Genomic DNA, 15,253 nt, shown 5'->3' on the forward strand with positions numbered 1-15,253 from the left:
AGGAGGAGGAGGAGGAGGAGGAGGAGGAGGAAATTCATCCCCAAGAAAGGGGTATTTTTAAATGCAGTCAACCAGCCCCAGCCGGTGATTGAAGGGGCTTATCTGGGCTGTGGCTGAAAGCATCTATCAGGCTGCCTTCAGCTGTCTCTAGCCTTTAACATCTACCCTGCTGGTCCTGCGTGTCTCTCTCTGCTTGAATCCCTAGGAATACAATCTTTCATGGCCTTAGCTGGGGGTATGGTTCCAGAATGGAGCTTCTCAGGGGCTCCATCTGCTCTCTGTTTTCCCCCGATGTTGGCAAGGTGCTCTGTTCCTGGATAAGACACAGGATAGGGGGTTGGCCTTGGGAGTGGCCTGGTGGCACTCTGGGCAGGTCTTTGAACTCTGGCTTTTCTGCAGCTGTGTGTGTGTGTGTGACCAGGTGATAGAGGCAGGGGTCTCTCTGCCTCTACAGGCCAGCCCTTCCTGTCTATGCTTTCCAGTGTCCACCTTGTCCTGCATACTGGTGGGCTTTCTGCCTTAGCACAGTCCACAGAGGTCAGGCTTCTGGGAGAGCAGTGTTCACTCCCCAACACGAAGGCTGGGTTCTCTAGCTTCCTGGTGGTGGGCGAAGGCAAGCTTGAGTGGCCGCTGACCTGCTCTAGCGATTTCCCAGGGAAGCCTAGGACCTCGGACTCAGGAGAAACCAGATGAAAGAGAGAAGGGCCCAGATTCCAGGATCTTCATTAAGTTAGTTTCAACAGAACCTCCAGAAAAGATGGACTGAGTTCTTGTGGCAGAGCAGGGATCCAATCTCTGGGAAAGAAGAGCTGAGAGGTCACAGTGACATACAGAAACTTAGGTATCATGATAGAAAGAAGCTGTAGGGGGCTGTAGGGGACCTTTGGAGGAGGACAGGTGTGTGGGTGACTTCCTGTAGGAAGACAGAAGGCTCGGTCCTCTCCCACAGGAAGTCATTAAGTAGGACTTGAGGCAGGCTCCTCAGATTCCATGACGTGGGTCAGTCTCAGTGATCAGTTCCTGGTTGATGAGGAGGGCTGGCTGGGACACAGCCAGGCCCCTGCATACCCCTGCTCTCCAGTAAGTGCTCAGTAAACGGGCCCTGATGTTGCTGGGGGACACTTGGTACCCAAGTGCCCCGTCTCGTGAACAGAGGATGCCATCAGCGGGCTGGTGGGGGGGGGGTCTTCAGTCTTCACACACAGCTTCTAGTCTCTGGTTAGAAAAGTCCGGGGTCCGCTTTACTCCAGCCTCTGAATTTACAGATGGGGAACGAAGATCCAGAGAGGATGAGGCCTGCCTGGATCACCCAGGGCAACCACTGTTGAACGGAGGCTAGATAGGAGCCTTACAGGGATGAGCCAACAGAGCACAGGGTCTAATCTCTCTGGTTTCTGTATCCCTAACCAGCCCAGGGGAGAGCAGCTTTCTGGGAAATGCTATGGAAATGCTTTTTATCTAAGAAGCAGTCTATTTCCCAGAGTCCTCTGGGCCAGGATGCCCTGTACCCCTTTAGCTCTTCAGTTGTATGTCATGGGAAGGGGGCAGCCATCTGTATGTACCCATCGGCGATGTCCCAGAAGGCGGGAGGCCACATCTTCCCTGCCAGGCCAGAGGAGCTCTTTCAGGGTTATCGAGGACCAGGGGAGGTGACTGGTAGACTAGGTGGAGTAGTTAGATGGGATAGCGGGGAGGGGACCTGGCTCCACCTCCCCTTCCAAGCACATGGCCCAAGTCCAGGTTGGTGAGTAGGACTTAGGTCCTTTGTGACTGGAGGGGTTATGGCTAGCCTCTTGGCTTCAGCATCTCTGTCCTATATGGGTTGGTATGGCTGGGTCTTGGTCCTGATGGGGCCTGGGCTTGGAAACAGTCCCAGTCTGACCTGGGAAGTCACCCGGGCTGTGGCTTCCCCTGCAAGGACTCAGTGATCTTTTCCTGTCCCATCTGTGTATCTGTGTCCGTGTTTCTGTCTCTCTGGGCCCCTCCATCTTCCCTGTTCCTTTGTCTGTCTATTCCTACCCCTGACTATGACTATTCTGGTCTTTCTCTTTCTGTCTCTCCCGCTCCTTCTCTTCTCTTTCCTTCTCCTTTCTCTTCTTCTCTCCTCTCCTCCTCCCATCCTTTCCCCTTCCTCCCCCACCCTCTTTACGTCTTTGACTCTCTGTACCCTGGCTGTCCCCTGTCTCGCTGTCTTTCTTTCTGCTCCCTCTTCTTCCCTCTCCTCGGCATCTCTGATCTGTCCCCTCCCCGCTCCCTCCCCCATTTCTCCCATCTCTCTCTGGTTTCCCTCTTGCTAACTCTTTCTCCATCTCTTTGTCCCCTTCTCCCATGCCACCCCACCCTTGCTGGTTCTGCCCCTTCGTCTCCTTATCTGTCCCCACTGTCCCTGTTCCTGTCCTTTCCTCCTGTTGGTTACAGGTGGGCTCCTTCTTCATGATCAACCTGTGCCTCGTTGTCATAGCGACCCAGTTCTCCGAGACCAAGCAACGGGAGCACCGGCTGATGCTGGAGCAACGCCAGCGCTACCTGTCCTCCAGCACAGTGGCCAGTTACGCCGAGCCCGGTGACTGCTATGAGGAGATCTTCCAATATGTCTGTCACATCCTTCGCAAGGCCAAGCGCCGCGCTCTGGGCCTCTACCAGGCCCTGCAGAACCGGCGTCAGGCCACGGGCCCGGGGACACCAGCCCCTGCCAAGCCTGGGCCGCATGCCAAGGAGCCCAGCCACTGCAGTAAGTGGCCTTGACTCTGCAGCTCACGCGCCATGACCTGGGGTCTCAGAATGGCAATAGTGCAAGTGGGTCATGCCTGCTGGAACAGGAAGTGTCCACATCAGTCAGAGGTGGGATCTCAAGGGTTCGCTTCAGGCCATACTGTTTCCTTTATGGCCCGTCCAGAACTCATCTGCTCTGCTCACTTCTTGCCACCATCTCTGTCCAGCCTGTGTGGGCTCATCCTCTCCCCAGAGAAATTCTTCCCAGTTTTGCAGGCAAACCTGGGCACCATTCCCTCGAACCTATACTTAAAAAGGCAAGCGATCTGTTCAGAGCCTTGTAAGACTAGCCTCTCTCTGTAGGTACGCATGTCATCTCTCACTCTGGCTCCCTTGGCTGTCCCTGCTTACCAGCACACCTGAGCAATGACGTCAGGCCCCTGGCACACGGGACAGTATATACCATGTCACATTGGGACCCTTGTCCCCATACACCACTCCTGCCTCCTGTTTGAGTGGTGCTAGGCTGTTTTTATGGAAGTTTGGTGTTTAGCTTAGAAAGGATGCTCTATGGAGTGGGTCTATGGTGCAGTTGCTAGTGTGTTTGCAGAGCATGCATGAAAACTCTAGTTCAAGCCCCAGCATGGTGGTAATCCTGGGGCTTGGGACATAGAGTAGGAGGATCAGAAGTTCAAGGACATCCTTAGCTATATAGTGAGTTTAAGACCAGAGTGGGCTCCATGAGACTGAGAGAGAGAGAGAGAGAGAGAGAGAGAGAGAGAGAGAGAGAGAGAGAGAGAGAGATTCCTAAGCCTGTTTCTTTCAAGAAATAGCCCTGAGAAAGAGGCAGACTAGAAATCGTGTCTCCAGTTTTCAGATGGGAAACAAAGGCCCAGGGAGATGAGGTAGTCACTTAAGTGGGCCAGTGTGTCTATGTAAGACTCGGTCATATGGAGTGTCAGAGGTGCGGGTCCTTTCGGAGTGTCTGTCTCTAGCTGCAAATGCACACAACCCTAAGAGGAGACCACCCAGAGCTCCTAAGCTCTGGGGTTTGCTCTGCTTTCTCCTCGCTACTACAGAGAAGTTAGCAGGCCCCAGGACTGTTCCTCAAAGGAGCTGTGGAACATGGCATGTCCTGTTCCCCTTGTAACCTTGACCACCCTCAAAGTGAGGGATGGGCAAAATGAGGAATGCCAAAGTCACTATAGCTTCCTCTGAGGGGTGTCCACTCTCCATCCAGACCTGCAGTCCCCATATCCCCATACCTGTGCCTGGGAACATTTGCTGTGTGATAGGTCCAAGGTCAAGGTCAAAGGTGACCAACCATTAGCATGACTGAAGAGCGATGAGCCCGCCACATGTGGGGTCAGCTTCTTTCACGCAGTGTCCCTGGGGGAGGTGGGGACCTGGTTTGGACACTAATGCTGCACCCCCCCCCCCCTGCAATTTGCTTTTCAGAGCTGTGCCCACGACACAGTCCCCTGGACACCACTCCCCATACACTGGTGCAGCCCATCTCCGCCATTCTGGCCTCTGACCCCAGCAGCTGCCCTCGCTGCCAGCACGAGGCAGGCAGGCGGCCCTCCGGCCTGGGCAGCACTGACTCAGGCCAAGAAGGCTCCAGTTCTGGCGGCTCTGCAGAGGCCGAAGCCAATGGCGATGGACCCCAGAGCAGCGAGGACGGGGTCTCCTCAAGCTTGGGGAAGGAGGAGGAACAGGAGGATGGGGCAGGCCGACTGTGTGGGGATGTGTGGCGAGAGACACGGGCCAAGCTGCGGGGCATCGTGGACAGCAAGTACTTCAACAGAGGCATCATGATGGCTATTCTGGTTAACACTGTCAGCATGGGCATCGAGCACCATGAACAGGCGAGTGAGGGTACAGGGTTGGGGCCGAACGGCGGGTGGAGAAGCAGGCTGGCATGGAGTCCTGGGTTCAGGTTGGGCAAGGGCATACCCAGGTCTCCCTGAGCCTGGCTAGAGTAGAGTCTAATCCTTCCATATGGCTTCAGCACTTTGCCCAAGGCCACATTCAAGGGGCAAGATGGTCTGGGGTATCTGCAGTCTAAAGGCTACTCCTGGGGTAACAGCCTGTCAAATCCGGGGCACCATTTGGAATGACCCAATTCCCTGGCTCCTGTCTGCTAGTTTTTTTGTTTTGTTGTTGTTTTGTTTTGTTTTGTTTTTTTTGGAGGTGTGGCTTCCTTGGCCTGTTCCTTAGCTGGGTGGGGCACTCCTACTTGCCAGCTGGCTATGCCCAGCCTACTGACCCGAAGTCCCACAGCTAGCCAGTAGCCTGGTTCGAACCCACTTCCTGTGGCAACATTGATACTCCAGCAGGATTTGGATGCTGAACCCCCTTGGCTTTAGAGTCATCATAGTTCGGCTAAGCCCTCTCCTGTGCCTGGAGTGGGCCACACTCTTCCTGTCTCTGCTCATTAGCTCACCAAACGCAGGCTTCATTCAATTTAGTTAAATGCAGCCCCTGGGGCTGCCACGACACTCAGTTGGTACTGCAGGCTTGCCAGCTATTCTGGCTTAATTAACAAGATCTTTGGGGGAGGGCTGCTGGGTGGGATCTCTGCAGGGGGGGAAGCTGGTGAGAGGAGAGGCCTATACTTTGCCTCAAGGCCCTGGACTGTCAGAATGCAGAGACCCAGCAGGGTTTTCGCTCTCGGGAGAAAGGCTTTGTAGGAAGAGCTGCTTTGGGGCATCTGGATCTGGTATCTGTATCCTGCTATACCAGAGTCAGGCACTGTCTCTGGCTTGTTGGAACCAGCCAGTGAGAGCCAATTTTCTCATACTTGGGAATCTAGCAAGCAGTTGTTACACAGTCGCTTGTTTGATATGGGTTATGGGGAAAATATTTACACCATGGAAATTGGCAGACACTACAGATCCCAGATCCGGCTCTTTTGGGTTTACTTGAGTCCCACTGGTATCTGACTTCTTGAGACCAAGTCCCTCTCCAAGGCAACACCATAGCCAAGGCAACTCTGCCTTTGCCCTCCCGGCTTGACCTGCGGCCAGTCACGGTCCCCGCGTGAGTCTGCTCAGGTTCTCCTCTAGCTCCTGTCCCTTGTACCTGCCACATCCCACTTGAGTGGGCTTGCTTTCCTTAAACATTTGGTTTTTTTGGCCAGACATGGTAGTGCATACGTTTAATCCCAGCACTCGAGAAGCAGAGGCAGGTGGACCTCTGAGCTCGAGGTCAGCCTGGTCTACAGAGCAAGTCCCAGGACAGTCGGGGCTAGAGAAACCCCTCCTTGAAACAACAACAAAAACAAACACAAAACATTTGGTTAATTACTCCTTTACTCATGGAGCACGCTGTCTATGGCTGCCAGAGCCTCTTCTGTTGGGACAGCAGAAGTCAGGTGATGCCGAAGTCCCCACCCACCTGGAATCCCCTCCTGGTTGGAAGAGGCTCTTGTCAGTTGGAGGGTCCCCCTGATCTCATCTGTAACCTCAACAGAGAGATGTCTCCCCCATAGGGCTATCTTTGGGCTTCCTGGGAATCTACTAAGCGCCCCAGGCCTGGAGAGAGCAGGGTGTTCCTGAGTCCTCAGATGTGTTTCCCAAGCCAGTGTTAGTCACTGCTTCCTGTTTTCACACTCGGAAGGCCACTGCTCAGAGGCCACGGTGTTTGTTTATGGCCTGAGTTCCAACCCTAGTTCTGCAGCTGACAGACAGGGTGGCCCTAGGAAGGTCACAGGCCGGTGTCTCTGTCTACTGATGAGCCAGACCTCCCCCCCCCCGCCCCCCGGGGAAGGGCAGATACGCGGATTCTGGGGTCTGGTAGAGGCATCTAGGACTCCGCCATTACTAGCAGGTATTTTTGTGTGTGTGTGTGTGAGCCTTCTGCCACCAGCCTGGGTAAGTTTACTTACCCACTGTCTGGAGCCTCAGAAATTAATTAAAGAGGAAGCTAGGAGGAGGAGGAGGAGGCATTTTTAAACCATTCTTTTTAAAGCAGCTCCGAGTGGCAGCCATTGTTCAGTGGAGCTCTGCGCAGGGCCTGTTGGTATTTTCGTTCCTCGCCCTGGGCTCTCAGACATCTCTCTGCGGGGAAACTGATCCGCCCCCAGGTTTATTTTGAGCGTCCCCCACTGAGGTGGCACCCACAGTGAGAGGTGGCCCAGGGTTGCAGATGGCATGCAGGAAGGAAGGGGAGAGTATGATAGGGTCCTTCCCCGCCACCTCCACTGGGCCCCCGCACCCCACCCAGGCCGGCAGAGAACTCTGTATCACCACAAGGGGACAGGTGGTGACGTCCTGGCTTGTCACCCCTGCCTCCCTAATTATAGGGAGCTCCGTCCAGATGCTCACGGCCTTCAGCATGGCCACTGCTGCTCCGATAACGGAGAGCTGTCTCCAGGAACAATTTGTTCAGGGTCCCTACTGCTGTGGATATTCCTTATCGGGACTGGCCTAGGAGGAGGTGACAGGTGGAAGGATGTCAGCCAGTCAGGGGCTGGCATGTGTCTCATGAAGAGGGAGACAATTCCCCAGAAGGGCAGGGCATGCCTTGATGGCAGAGCACTTGCCTAGCATGTCCTAGGTTCAGTTCCCATTCCTGCAAAGAAGAAATCCCCAGGGGACTTTAGGAGACTTGAGAAGTCCACACCCCTGGGGTAGTCTCTGATTGAGCTGTGTGACCATCAAAGGAGCCAGGGCCACTTGGCTGCTGGGCTTCGTCTTCATAGAAGCCATGGAGGGCAGGCAGGGTATGTGTCTCATCCCCACTGGGAAGATGGGCAGAAGGGGAAACCGAGGGAGATGCATAGGCTGCCCACATGACCTGGTACGCAGCTAGCAGAGGCTAGAGAGTGAAAGGAAGAACTCTGCATGGAGTGGGCAGCAGAGGAGGAGCCCCCGAGGCTCAGGGCTGCTACCGACGGAGACTCCAGGATGTAGGACCATTTTGGTTCCAGCTCCCAGGGGAAGGTGTTCAAGGCCTCCCCAGTCATGGGTGACTCAAAGCTCATTGTGTAGGCTCTATCGAGTAATCTAGGTTCAAGGTGACTCTGGGAAGGGAATTAGGATATGGTGTAGTGCCTGACATTTTAACTCTGTGAGGGGTCTCCTGAGAAAGACAGAGAGGTACCAATATGGGTCACAGCCAGGCAGGACTTCCTGGAAGAGACAGCACTGAGGATGGATCTTAAAGGATTACCATAAGCCACCAATTAGAAAGACAAGGACAAGGGAGGGGCAGGATCCAGAGCTTTCAAGAAGGATGCGTGCAAAGGGTGTGGTGGACGGTCCATAGGGCCAGGGGGGCTGCTTATCCACTGAGGGCCTCAAGGACACATCCCAGCGCGATGGGGAGCCATGGAAGGCATATAAGAAGGGAAATGACGTCTGAGCAACACACTTTTTCTAAACCGTGGCCAGATGATGGCACCTGGTTCAGAGCAGAGAGAAGGGACATGACTCCAGAGTGGACTCCACTTTGGCCTGGTTAAGAGCAGTAACTTCTGTCTGAGCCACACGTTTCCTGTTAAATTCGGATGGTGTAGGCAAGATTGGAGCTCAGACGACTGGTACATAGAAAGTGCCTTGCACGCCTGCCCTGGGGAGGAACTTAGCTGACACCTGCCATCTTTGTCACCATGGAGCTAGGCTGGGATCCCTGTAGAGGTGGCCCAAGACTGGACAGTCTAGCCAGCACTGGGCTAGAATGACCCCCCTGTGCCTTCTAGACATGAGCTGGTATTTTCTGACCTGGACCCCTGCTCTTTCACAGGGGACATGTTGGTCATCCCTGTTAGACTTCTCACTATCTGTCATCTGTCTGTCTGTCTGCTGTGATTTTTATGTTGTCTCTCCTTTCTTGAAGTTCTCTCTGACATCTGTCATGTCACTTTGTCTCAGTCACCCCCCCCCCTTTCCTTCCTGAAATAGGATTTCATGTAGCCTAGGCTGGCCTTGAACCCAATAGGTAGCCAGCAATGACCTTGAATTTTGGATCCTCCTGCCACCAACCTCTGGAGTGCTGGATTACAGGTGTATGCAACCAGGATGCTGGCAATTGCCCCTAGGACCCCCATGCATGTTAGACAAGCAGTCTACCCACTGAGCTACATCCCAAGAGCACGGTCCCTATGTCTATAGCAGGGCTTTTACTCACCATCATCTGTCTGTTGGTCCATCCTGGCCCCCGGCCCTGCCCCTGGCACCTCCCCTGGCCATCCCTCCATCTGCCCCATCCCCTTTAGCCTCCCCTCCCCCCTCCCCCCTGCCTCCTACTTGTCTTGTCTATATTCATCTGCCTGCCTCTCTCCAGCCTGCCTCTCTCCCGGAAAAAATGCTCTTGGGAGTGATGGATGGTCCATTAGAGAAAGATTAACAGGTGTGCGCTGCCTGGAAAAACAGCTGTTGCGGGGGAGGAGGGAGGCGAGCTGCTGACCTTTCCGAAGCGCGGTGGCTAGAACCCGGTTGGAGGGAACATGCACACATTGTGTGCGGCTGAGAGCCAGCGCATGGCCAACTCAGGGCCGTCAGCCACTATACCCTTCTCATCTTGGATTATCTGTCTCGGGTGGGCCTCGTGAGCTGCATCAGAGTCTCTCACACCCACGCCCTCCCAGGGCCCTGATTCCCTTTGCATTTTGAGAGTCAAATGTAATTACAGATAGAAATGGGGCCCCCTCCTTTTATCTGGGCTTGAGAGGAACCGGCGGTGGCTTTATTGGATTTCCTAGGCACTAGATGGGAAGCTGGTGGCTGGATAATTTTTTTCTTTCTTCTTGTAAGCCATATGGGATCAAACTTAGACTCCTGGGGTTCTCTGTTGCTCAGCGGTGGAAGGGCCGGGTATGGAGTTCTAGTGCTGATGAGCCGGAGATGGGCTGCTGTTGTGGCACCCTCCTGTCACCCAGCTCTTACCCTGGCTGGGAGTTTGGGTCTGTCACCCTTTTCTGCTCCCCTGTGTCACTGGCTCTCTTCTTTCACTTCCTCCAGGAGGCCACCTGGCTCCCCAACACTGTCCCCCAAACCATCCTCAGCTTAGTGAGTGTTAGGGAGACTGCCACCGAGAGGGGACATCTCTCTTGCAGGAACATAGGCCCTGCCCAGTGCCACCTCTTGGAAGACCTGTGTGATACATTCAGGAGTGAACAAATGAAAGAGTGAGTGAGTGAGCCGATTCAGGCAGGATTTCTGTGTACTGCAATGGAGTCTGCTATTCTTACTGGGTGGGTCTGTACACGTCCGTCCCACCACCCAGCCCCAGCTTCCTAACTTGTCAAACGGTTTATCAGGCTTCCCGGTTCAGGGAAGGAGGGATAAGTAGCCACTGTTCCTTTTTTAGGATTCAGGGAGAAGCTATTGCTGTCCTGTTGAGCATAAGTCAGACCCTTCAATGCGGGAGAGGAGAGCAGGGAGCAGAGGTTCCTTGCCTTACCCTTAGCCAGAGGCTGGGAGTCCATGAGGCTATGCACTCTGTAATGTGGATATTAAGAAGCAGAGTCAGAGGCAGGGGCCATGCCTGGAACCATTCTCTTTATCCCCATGGCACAGTCTGTTTCAAAACAGGGTTCTCCATGGTGCCATATGCAAGCTCCTGTCTGCCTCTTAAAATCCCGACGGAGACAAATCCAGAGGTTGAGGGAGGCCTATGTCTGGGGCGGGTGTCTGGGGTCACCAGCTAGTGACTCGTTCTTCTTGGTGTTCTCCGAGAGCCACTGTGGGGATATCCTGTTCCTAGGGCTGTTTCTAGCATGCAGCAGGTCCCCTGTCTTTGTCCTCCATTTCCTGGCAGTGTGTGAAAGGCTGGCCCATCTGTAACATGGGTGGTATATTGTCTCCTAGTGTATAGTACCAGCACCACGCCTGGGCTGCCTCACTCCCTAGTAGACAACCTCCCGTCCCCACAGTATCTAAAGGTAGCACAGTTGCGAAGTCCTGTAAGGCCATGGTGCAAGTCTAAGGGACTCACTGGGGCCGTGCATTCTTTGTCCCCGCCTCCCACAGCCCGAGGAGCTGACCAACATCCTGGAGATCTGCAACGTGGTCTTCACCAGCATGTTTGCCTTGGAGATGATCCTGAAGCTGGCTGCCTTTGGGCTCTTTGACTACCTGCGGAACCCTTACAACATCTTCGACAGCATCATTGTCATCATCAGGTAGCAGCGCTGCCACCCCGGAGCTGGGGAGCAGGATGAGGGCTTCAACCCCAAGCGGCAGGGGAAGCCTCAGAGTGACAAAGGGATCCCATTACCGGCAGGCAGTTATCAAAATACTGAATAAACTGGTGATTTAGTAATATCTGCTTCAGCATGAATGTGCTCAATCGAGGAGGCGGTGAGTCTGAGGCCACCGGAGTTGCAGGCGGGGGTTGGAGACACAGAAATAGCTATGTAACACGAAGGCATCAGCTATTTTGATTGCCCATGAAGTCATGGAAATGGCCGAGTCTCTGGTTTGTTGTTTACATTCATAAGCAAAAGAAGCATGCAACCTCAAAAAGAGGTTAGTGACATTGAGACTTGCGGGACTAGACAAACTGTAGTCTCCTCTCTCTCCTTTACGTGCGTGTGCACATGCATGCGTGCCTGTGGGCCAGAGGGTAGTTTTGCAGGAGTCACTTATACCGTGTGGGTTCTGAGGATTGAATTCAGGTCATTAGGCTTGGTGGCAAGCTGAGTCATCTCACCAACGCTAGCCATGGGCTTCTACCCATGGGTTCATGGCTGAGAAACCCCGTTTTAGGGGCTGCTGTGAAGTAGCGCCCAACGCCATTTGTTAGATGGATGGATGGACGATGTAAGCTGTTTCCGTTCTCCTTACTCTCTCTGCTTCTTCCATCTTCCCGTCCCCTTGCCTTCCCACCGACCCTTTCTGCCTCCCCCATACTGGCTGCAGCATCTGGGAAATCGTGGGGCAGGCTGATGGCGGCCTGTCCGTGCTGCGCACCTTCCGGTTGCTGCGGGTGCTGAAGCTGGTGCGCTTCATGCCGGCGCTTCGGCGCCAGCTCGTGGTGCTCATGAAGACGATGGACAACGTGGCCACCTTCTGCATGCTGCTCATGCTCTTCATCTTCATCTTCAGGTGAGCCCCACTCACCTGCTGGGGGACTACGGGGGTGAGCCCGGGACACGGTGACTGGTGGAAGATCCTAGGGACAAAGTCACCAGGATCTAGCTCTGAATCCTACCACCAACATCCAACCCAACGACTCCGGGAAAGTCCATCCTCCGAGCCTTGGCATTCCCCTCTATTTACCAAGGACTTGAGATTTCCCTCTATCCTGGTACTGGGTGGTCTTGGGAGCAGCAGAGAGCTGAGCGCGATGCATCCCTTGAGCCACCTCCTTTCTCTTCCTAGCATCCTTGGGATGCATATCTTTGGCTGCAAATTCAGCCTCCGCACGGACACTGGAGACACAGTCCCTGACAGGAAGAACTTTGATTCCTTACTGTGGGCCATCGTCACTGTGTTTCAGGTGAGTAGCAGCTGACAGCTCACAGATTTCGGGGGCGGGGGAAGACATCTAGATACCAGGTCTGGGGAGGCGCTGAGCCTGATGGGAGGCTGTGCTTGGGAGGGCTGGGCCTGGGCCTGGACTAGGGCTGAACCGCATCCTTCTCAATAGATCCTTACTCAGGAAGACTGGAACGTTGTCCTGTATAATGGCATGGCCTCCACCACCCCCTGGGCCTCCCTCTATTTTGTTGCCCTCATGACCTTTGGCAACTATGTTCTCTTCAATCTCCTGGTGGCTATCCTGGTCGAGGGCTTCCAGGCTGAGGTAACTATAACCCTGGGCTAGTCACTGGGCAGGAGACAGGGAGCCTGGCAGGAGGATAGTACAGCTGGAAACTCCAGCAGATAGTAGCTCCCCAGAGCAGAGCTGCCAACGAGGCATAAGTTTCCCATTCCAGGTAGCATACAAGCAGAGGGTCCCCCCTTCACCCCCGCCCCAGGAACCTTTTCTCTACCTCAGATTCTAAAGCCTCCGATATCAGGGTTTCCAGAGCCTGCTTCTTCCTCCGTACTGTTGGGCACTGAGGAGTGCTGGAAATCAGGGAGACTGGGTTTTGTGGCCAAAGTCCTTGTTAGCCTCTCTCGTCCCTGTTTCTAACCCAGTTTCCCCACCCATATAAGGAGGAGGATGGGAAGGGCCATAGAAAAACCCCAAGGGTGGGCTAGGAAATGGCAGAGCTGACCTGTCCTAATGTGAGCTGATCTCCATCTCCCAGGGTGATGCTAACCGCTCCTACTCAGATGAGGACCAGAGCTCATCCAACTTGGAGGAGCTTGACAAGCTCCCAGAGGGCCTGGACAGCGGCAGAGGTAAACACACCCGCACGTTCCACTCAGGGTTGGGAACTCTCTGTGAATTTCCAAGTGGCACATCAGCTTCCCCAGGAAGCCTAGGCCCAGGGACCCAGGGACCGCTACTTGTCTGTTTTTCATTAATTAATTAATTAATTTTACAATTATATCTGAAAGAGATGCTTGGTCTTAGATACAGATAATCGTGGACCTCCCGGGTTCCCTTAGAAACCCACCTGTTTCCCTTTCTACACAGGGCTCTGAGTTACGGCCACAGTGTCTTTGGATGTGGCCTGGGTTCAGGTCATGTCTGATACCACTAGGTAGCCTTTTCAAACCAAGCCCGGTGTCCACAGTAACCCAAGAGGACAGTCCCTGTCTATAAGCATGGCGGATGAGGTGCTCCAGCATGGTGGAGGTCTAGGCTGGTCCCAGAACAGAAGGGGAGGGTCATGAAAAGATAAATAACAGCCTTACAGGCAGGCAGGCAGGCAGGCAGGAGGCACATAAAGTAGGTGCCAGCCTCCAGGATTTCCTGGCAGAGAACATCTCACCAGAAAAGTTCTCCATCTATATACAACCACTTCTGATTCTCTCATGGCTTCCTCTGCTCTTCTGTCTGTCTGTCTGTCTGTCTGTGTGTTGTCTTCATCTCACACCTCCAGATCTCAAGCTCTGCCCGATACCCATGACGCCCAATGGACACCTGGACCCTAGCCTCCCTCTGGGTGGGCATCTGGGTCCTGCTGGTGCCATGGGTGCTGCCCCCCGCCTCTCACTGCAGCCAGACCCAATGCTGGTGGCCCTAGAATCCCGGAAAAGCAGTGTCATGTCGCTGGGCAGGATGAGCTATGATCAGCGATCCTTGGTGAGTCCTGTGATAGATGCTCGCTGCTGGAGGTGGGGTGGGGTGGGGGCACTGAAAGACTGTGGCACTAGGTGCCCTGATAAGGGTACCACACTGGTCTGAACCAGGCAGGGGGGTCTGTGTTAGTGACAATCCCGGATGCTCTGTGCTAGAACAGGTCTTTGTAGCTGGAATGCAAGTGTGGGGGCTGGGGAGAGACCTGGGGTTTCATCTTGGCAACAGTGTATAGACTTTGGGGCGGGGCTTTGGGGAGCTTTAATCTGGCTCTGAGCTGGGTAAAAGCGAGCAAATTATCACCTATCCCCGAACCTCAGTTTCCTTACCTGTAAAGCTGACTCTTATTTGCTATATGTTTTTCTCAGGAGAAGAAGGGGCTTTAGTTTGAGAATGGATGGGCTGACTCGACCATGGTGTTCCGGATGTCTGGGTCTTGGTGCTAGATTATGGTGTGGGTGGCTACTGATCCAAGTCCGGGTCTTTCCGCAGTCCAGCTCCCGGAGCTCCTACTATGGGCCCTGGGGCCGCAGTGGGACCTGGGCCAGCCGCCGCTCCAGCTGGAACAGCCTGAAACACAAGCCACCTTCAGCTGAGCATGAGTCCCTGCTCTCCGGGGAGCGTGGTGGTAGCTGCGTCAGGGCCTGTGAAGGCGCCCGGGAGGAGGCGCCACCTCGCGCTGCACCCCTGCATGCCCCGCACACCCACCACGTGCACCATGGACCCCACATGGCGCACCGTCACCGCCATCACCGCCGGACTCTGTCCCTCGATACCAGGGACTCTGTTGACCTAGCAGAGCTGGTGCCTGTGGTGGGTGCCCACTCGCGGGCTGCTTGGAGGGCAGCGGGCCAGGCCCCTGGGCACGAGGACTGCAATGGCAGAATGCCCAACATAGCCAAGGATGTCTTCACTAAGATGGACGACCGCCGCGACCGTGGGGAGGACGAGGAGGAGATCGACTACGTGAGTAGGGACTGCCTGGGACACCTGAGAAGCTGCAGTCTATAGGGCTAAAATAGGCGGATCCAAGGAACTTGGCTTTGGGTGGTTCAGGCGTGGTGGGTGGGGCCGAGGGCGGGGCCAGAACTGTCCACATCTGACTTACTCTGCCACCTTACATCCTTCCTTGTTGGAGGCCGGGAGAGAGGTCATTGTTCATCCTGTGCCCCCAGTTTGTTGGCTGGCAGAGTGGGAAGAGATGGGCCGCTCTGCGCAGCACCAACCCCAGGGCCCGGTTCCTTGCCTTGCCAGACCCTGTGTTTCCGCGTCCGCAAGATGATTGATGTGTACAAGCCCGACTGGTGCGAAGTCCGCGAGGACTGGTCGGTCTACCTCTTCTCCCCCGAGAACAAGTGAGTAGTGGCTGTCTGGAAGTGAGGGCTGGAGGAGGAGGAGG

General features: G+C 54.7%; 1 protein-coding gene across 1 annotated transcript in view; it reads left to right on the forward strand.

Annotated features, from left to right (window-relative positions):
• Positions 1-15,253, forward strand: part of Cacna1i (calcium voltage-gated channel subunit alpha1 I) — a 110,220-nt gene that overhangs the window by 68,313 nt on the left and 26,654 nt on the right. Inside the window, exons 9-18 of the mRNA XM_021216262.2 lie at positions 2,419-2,731; positions 4,171-4,580; positions 10,689-10,840; positions 11,580-11,765; positions 12,042-12,159; positions 12,310-12,465; positions 12,917-13,010; positions 13,658-13,860; positions 14,347-14,820; positions 15,109-15,209. Of these exons, the coding sequence (XP_021071921.1) occupies positions 2,419-2,731; positions 4,171-4,580; positions 10,689-10,840; positions 11,580-11,765; positions 12,042-12,159; positions 12,310-12,465; positions 12,917-13,010; positions 13,658-13,860; positions 14,347-14,820; positions 15,109-15,209 (2,207 nt within the window). The remainder of the gene's footprint in view (positions 1-2,418; positions 2,732-4,170; positions 4,581-10,688; positions 10,841-11,579; positions 11,766-12,041; positions 12,160-12,309; positions 12,466-12,916; positions 13,011-13,657; positions 13,861-14,346; positions 14,821-15,108; positions 15,210-15,253) is intronic.

Source organism: Mus pahari, chromosome 17, assembly GCF_900095145.1.
Source record: "Mus pahari chromosome 17, PAHARI_EIJ_v1.1, whole genome shotgun sequence".
NCBI classification, from domain to species: Eukaryota; Metazoa; Chordata; class Mammalia; order Rodentia; family Muridae; genus Mus; species Mus pahari.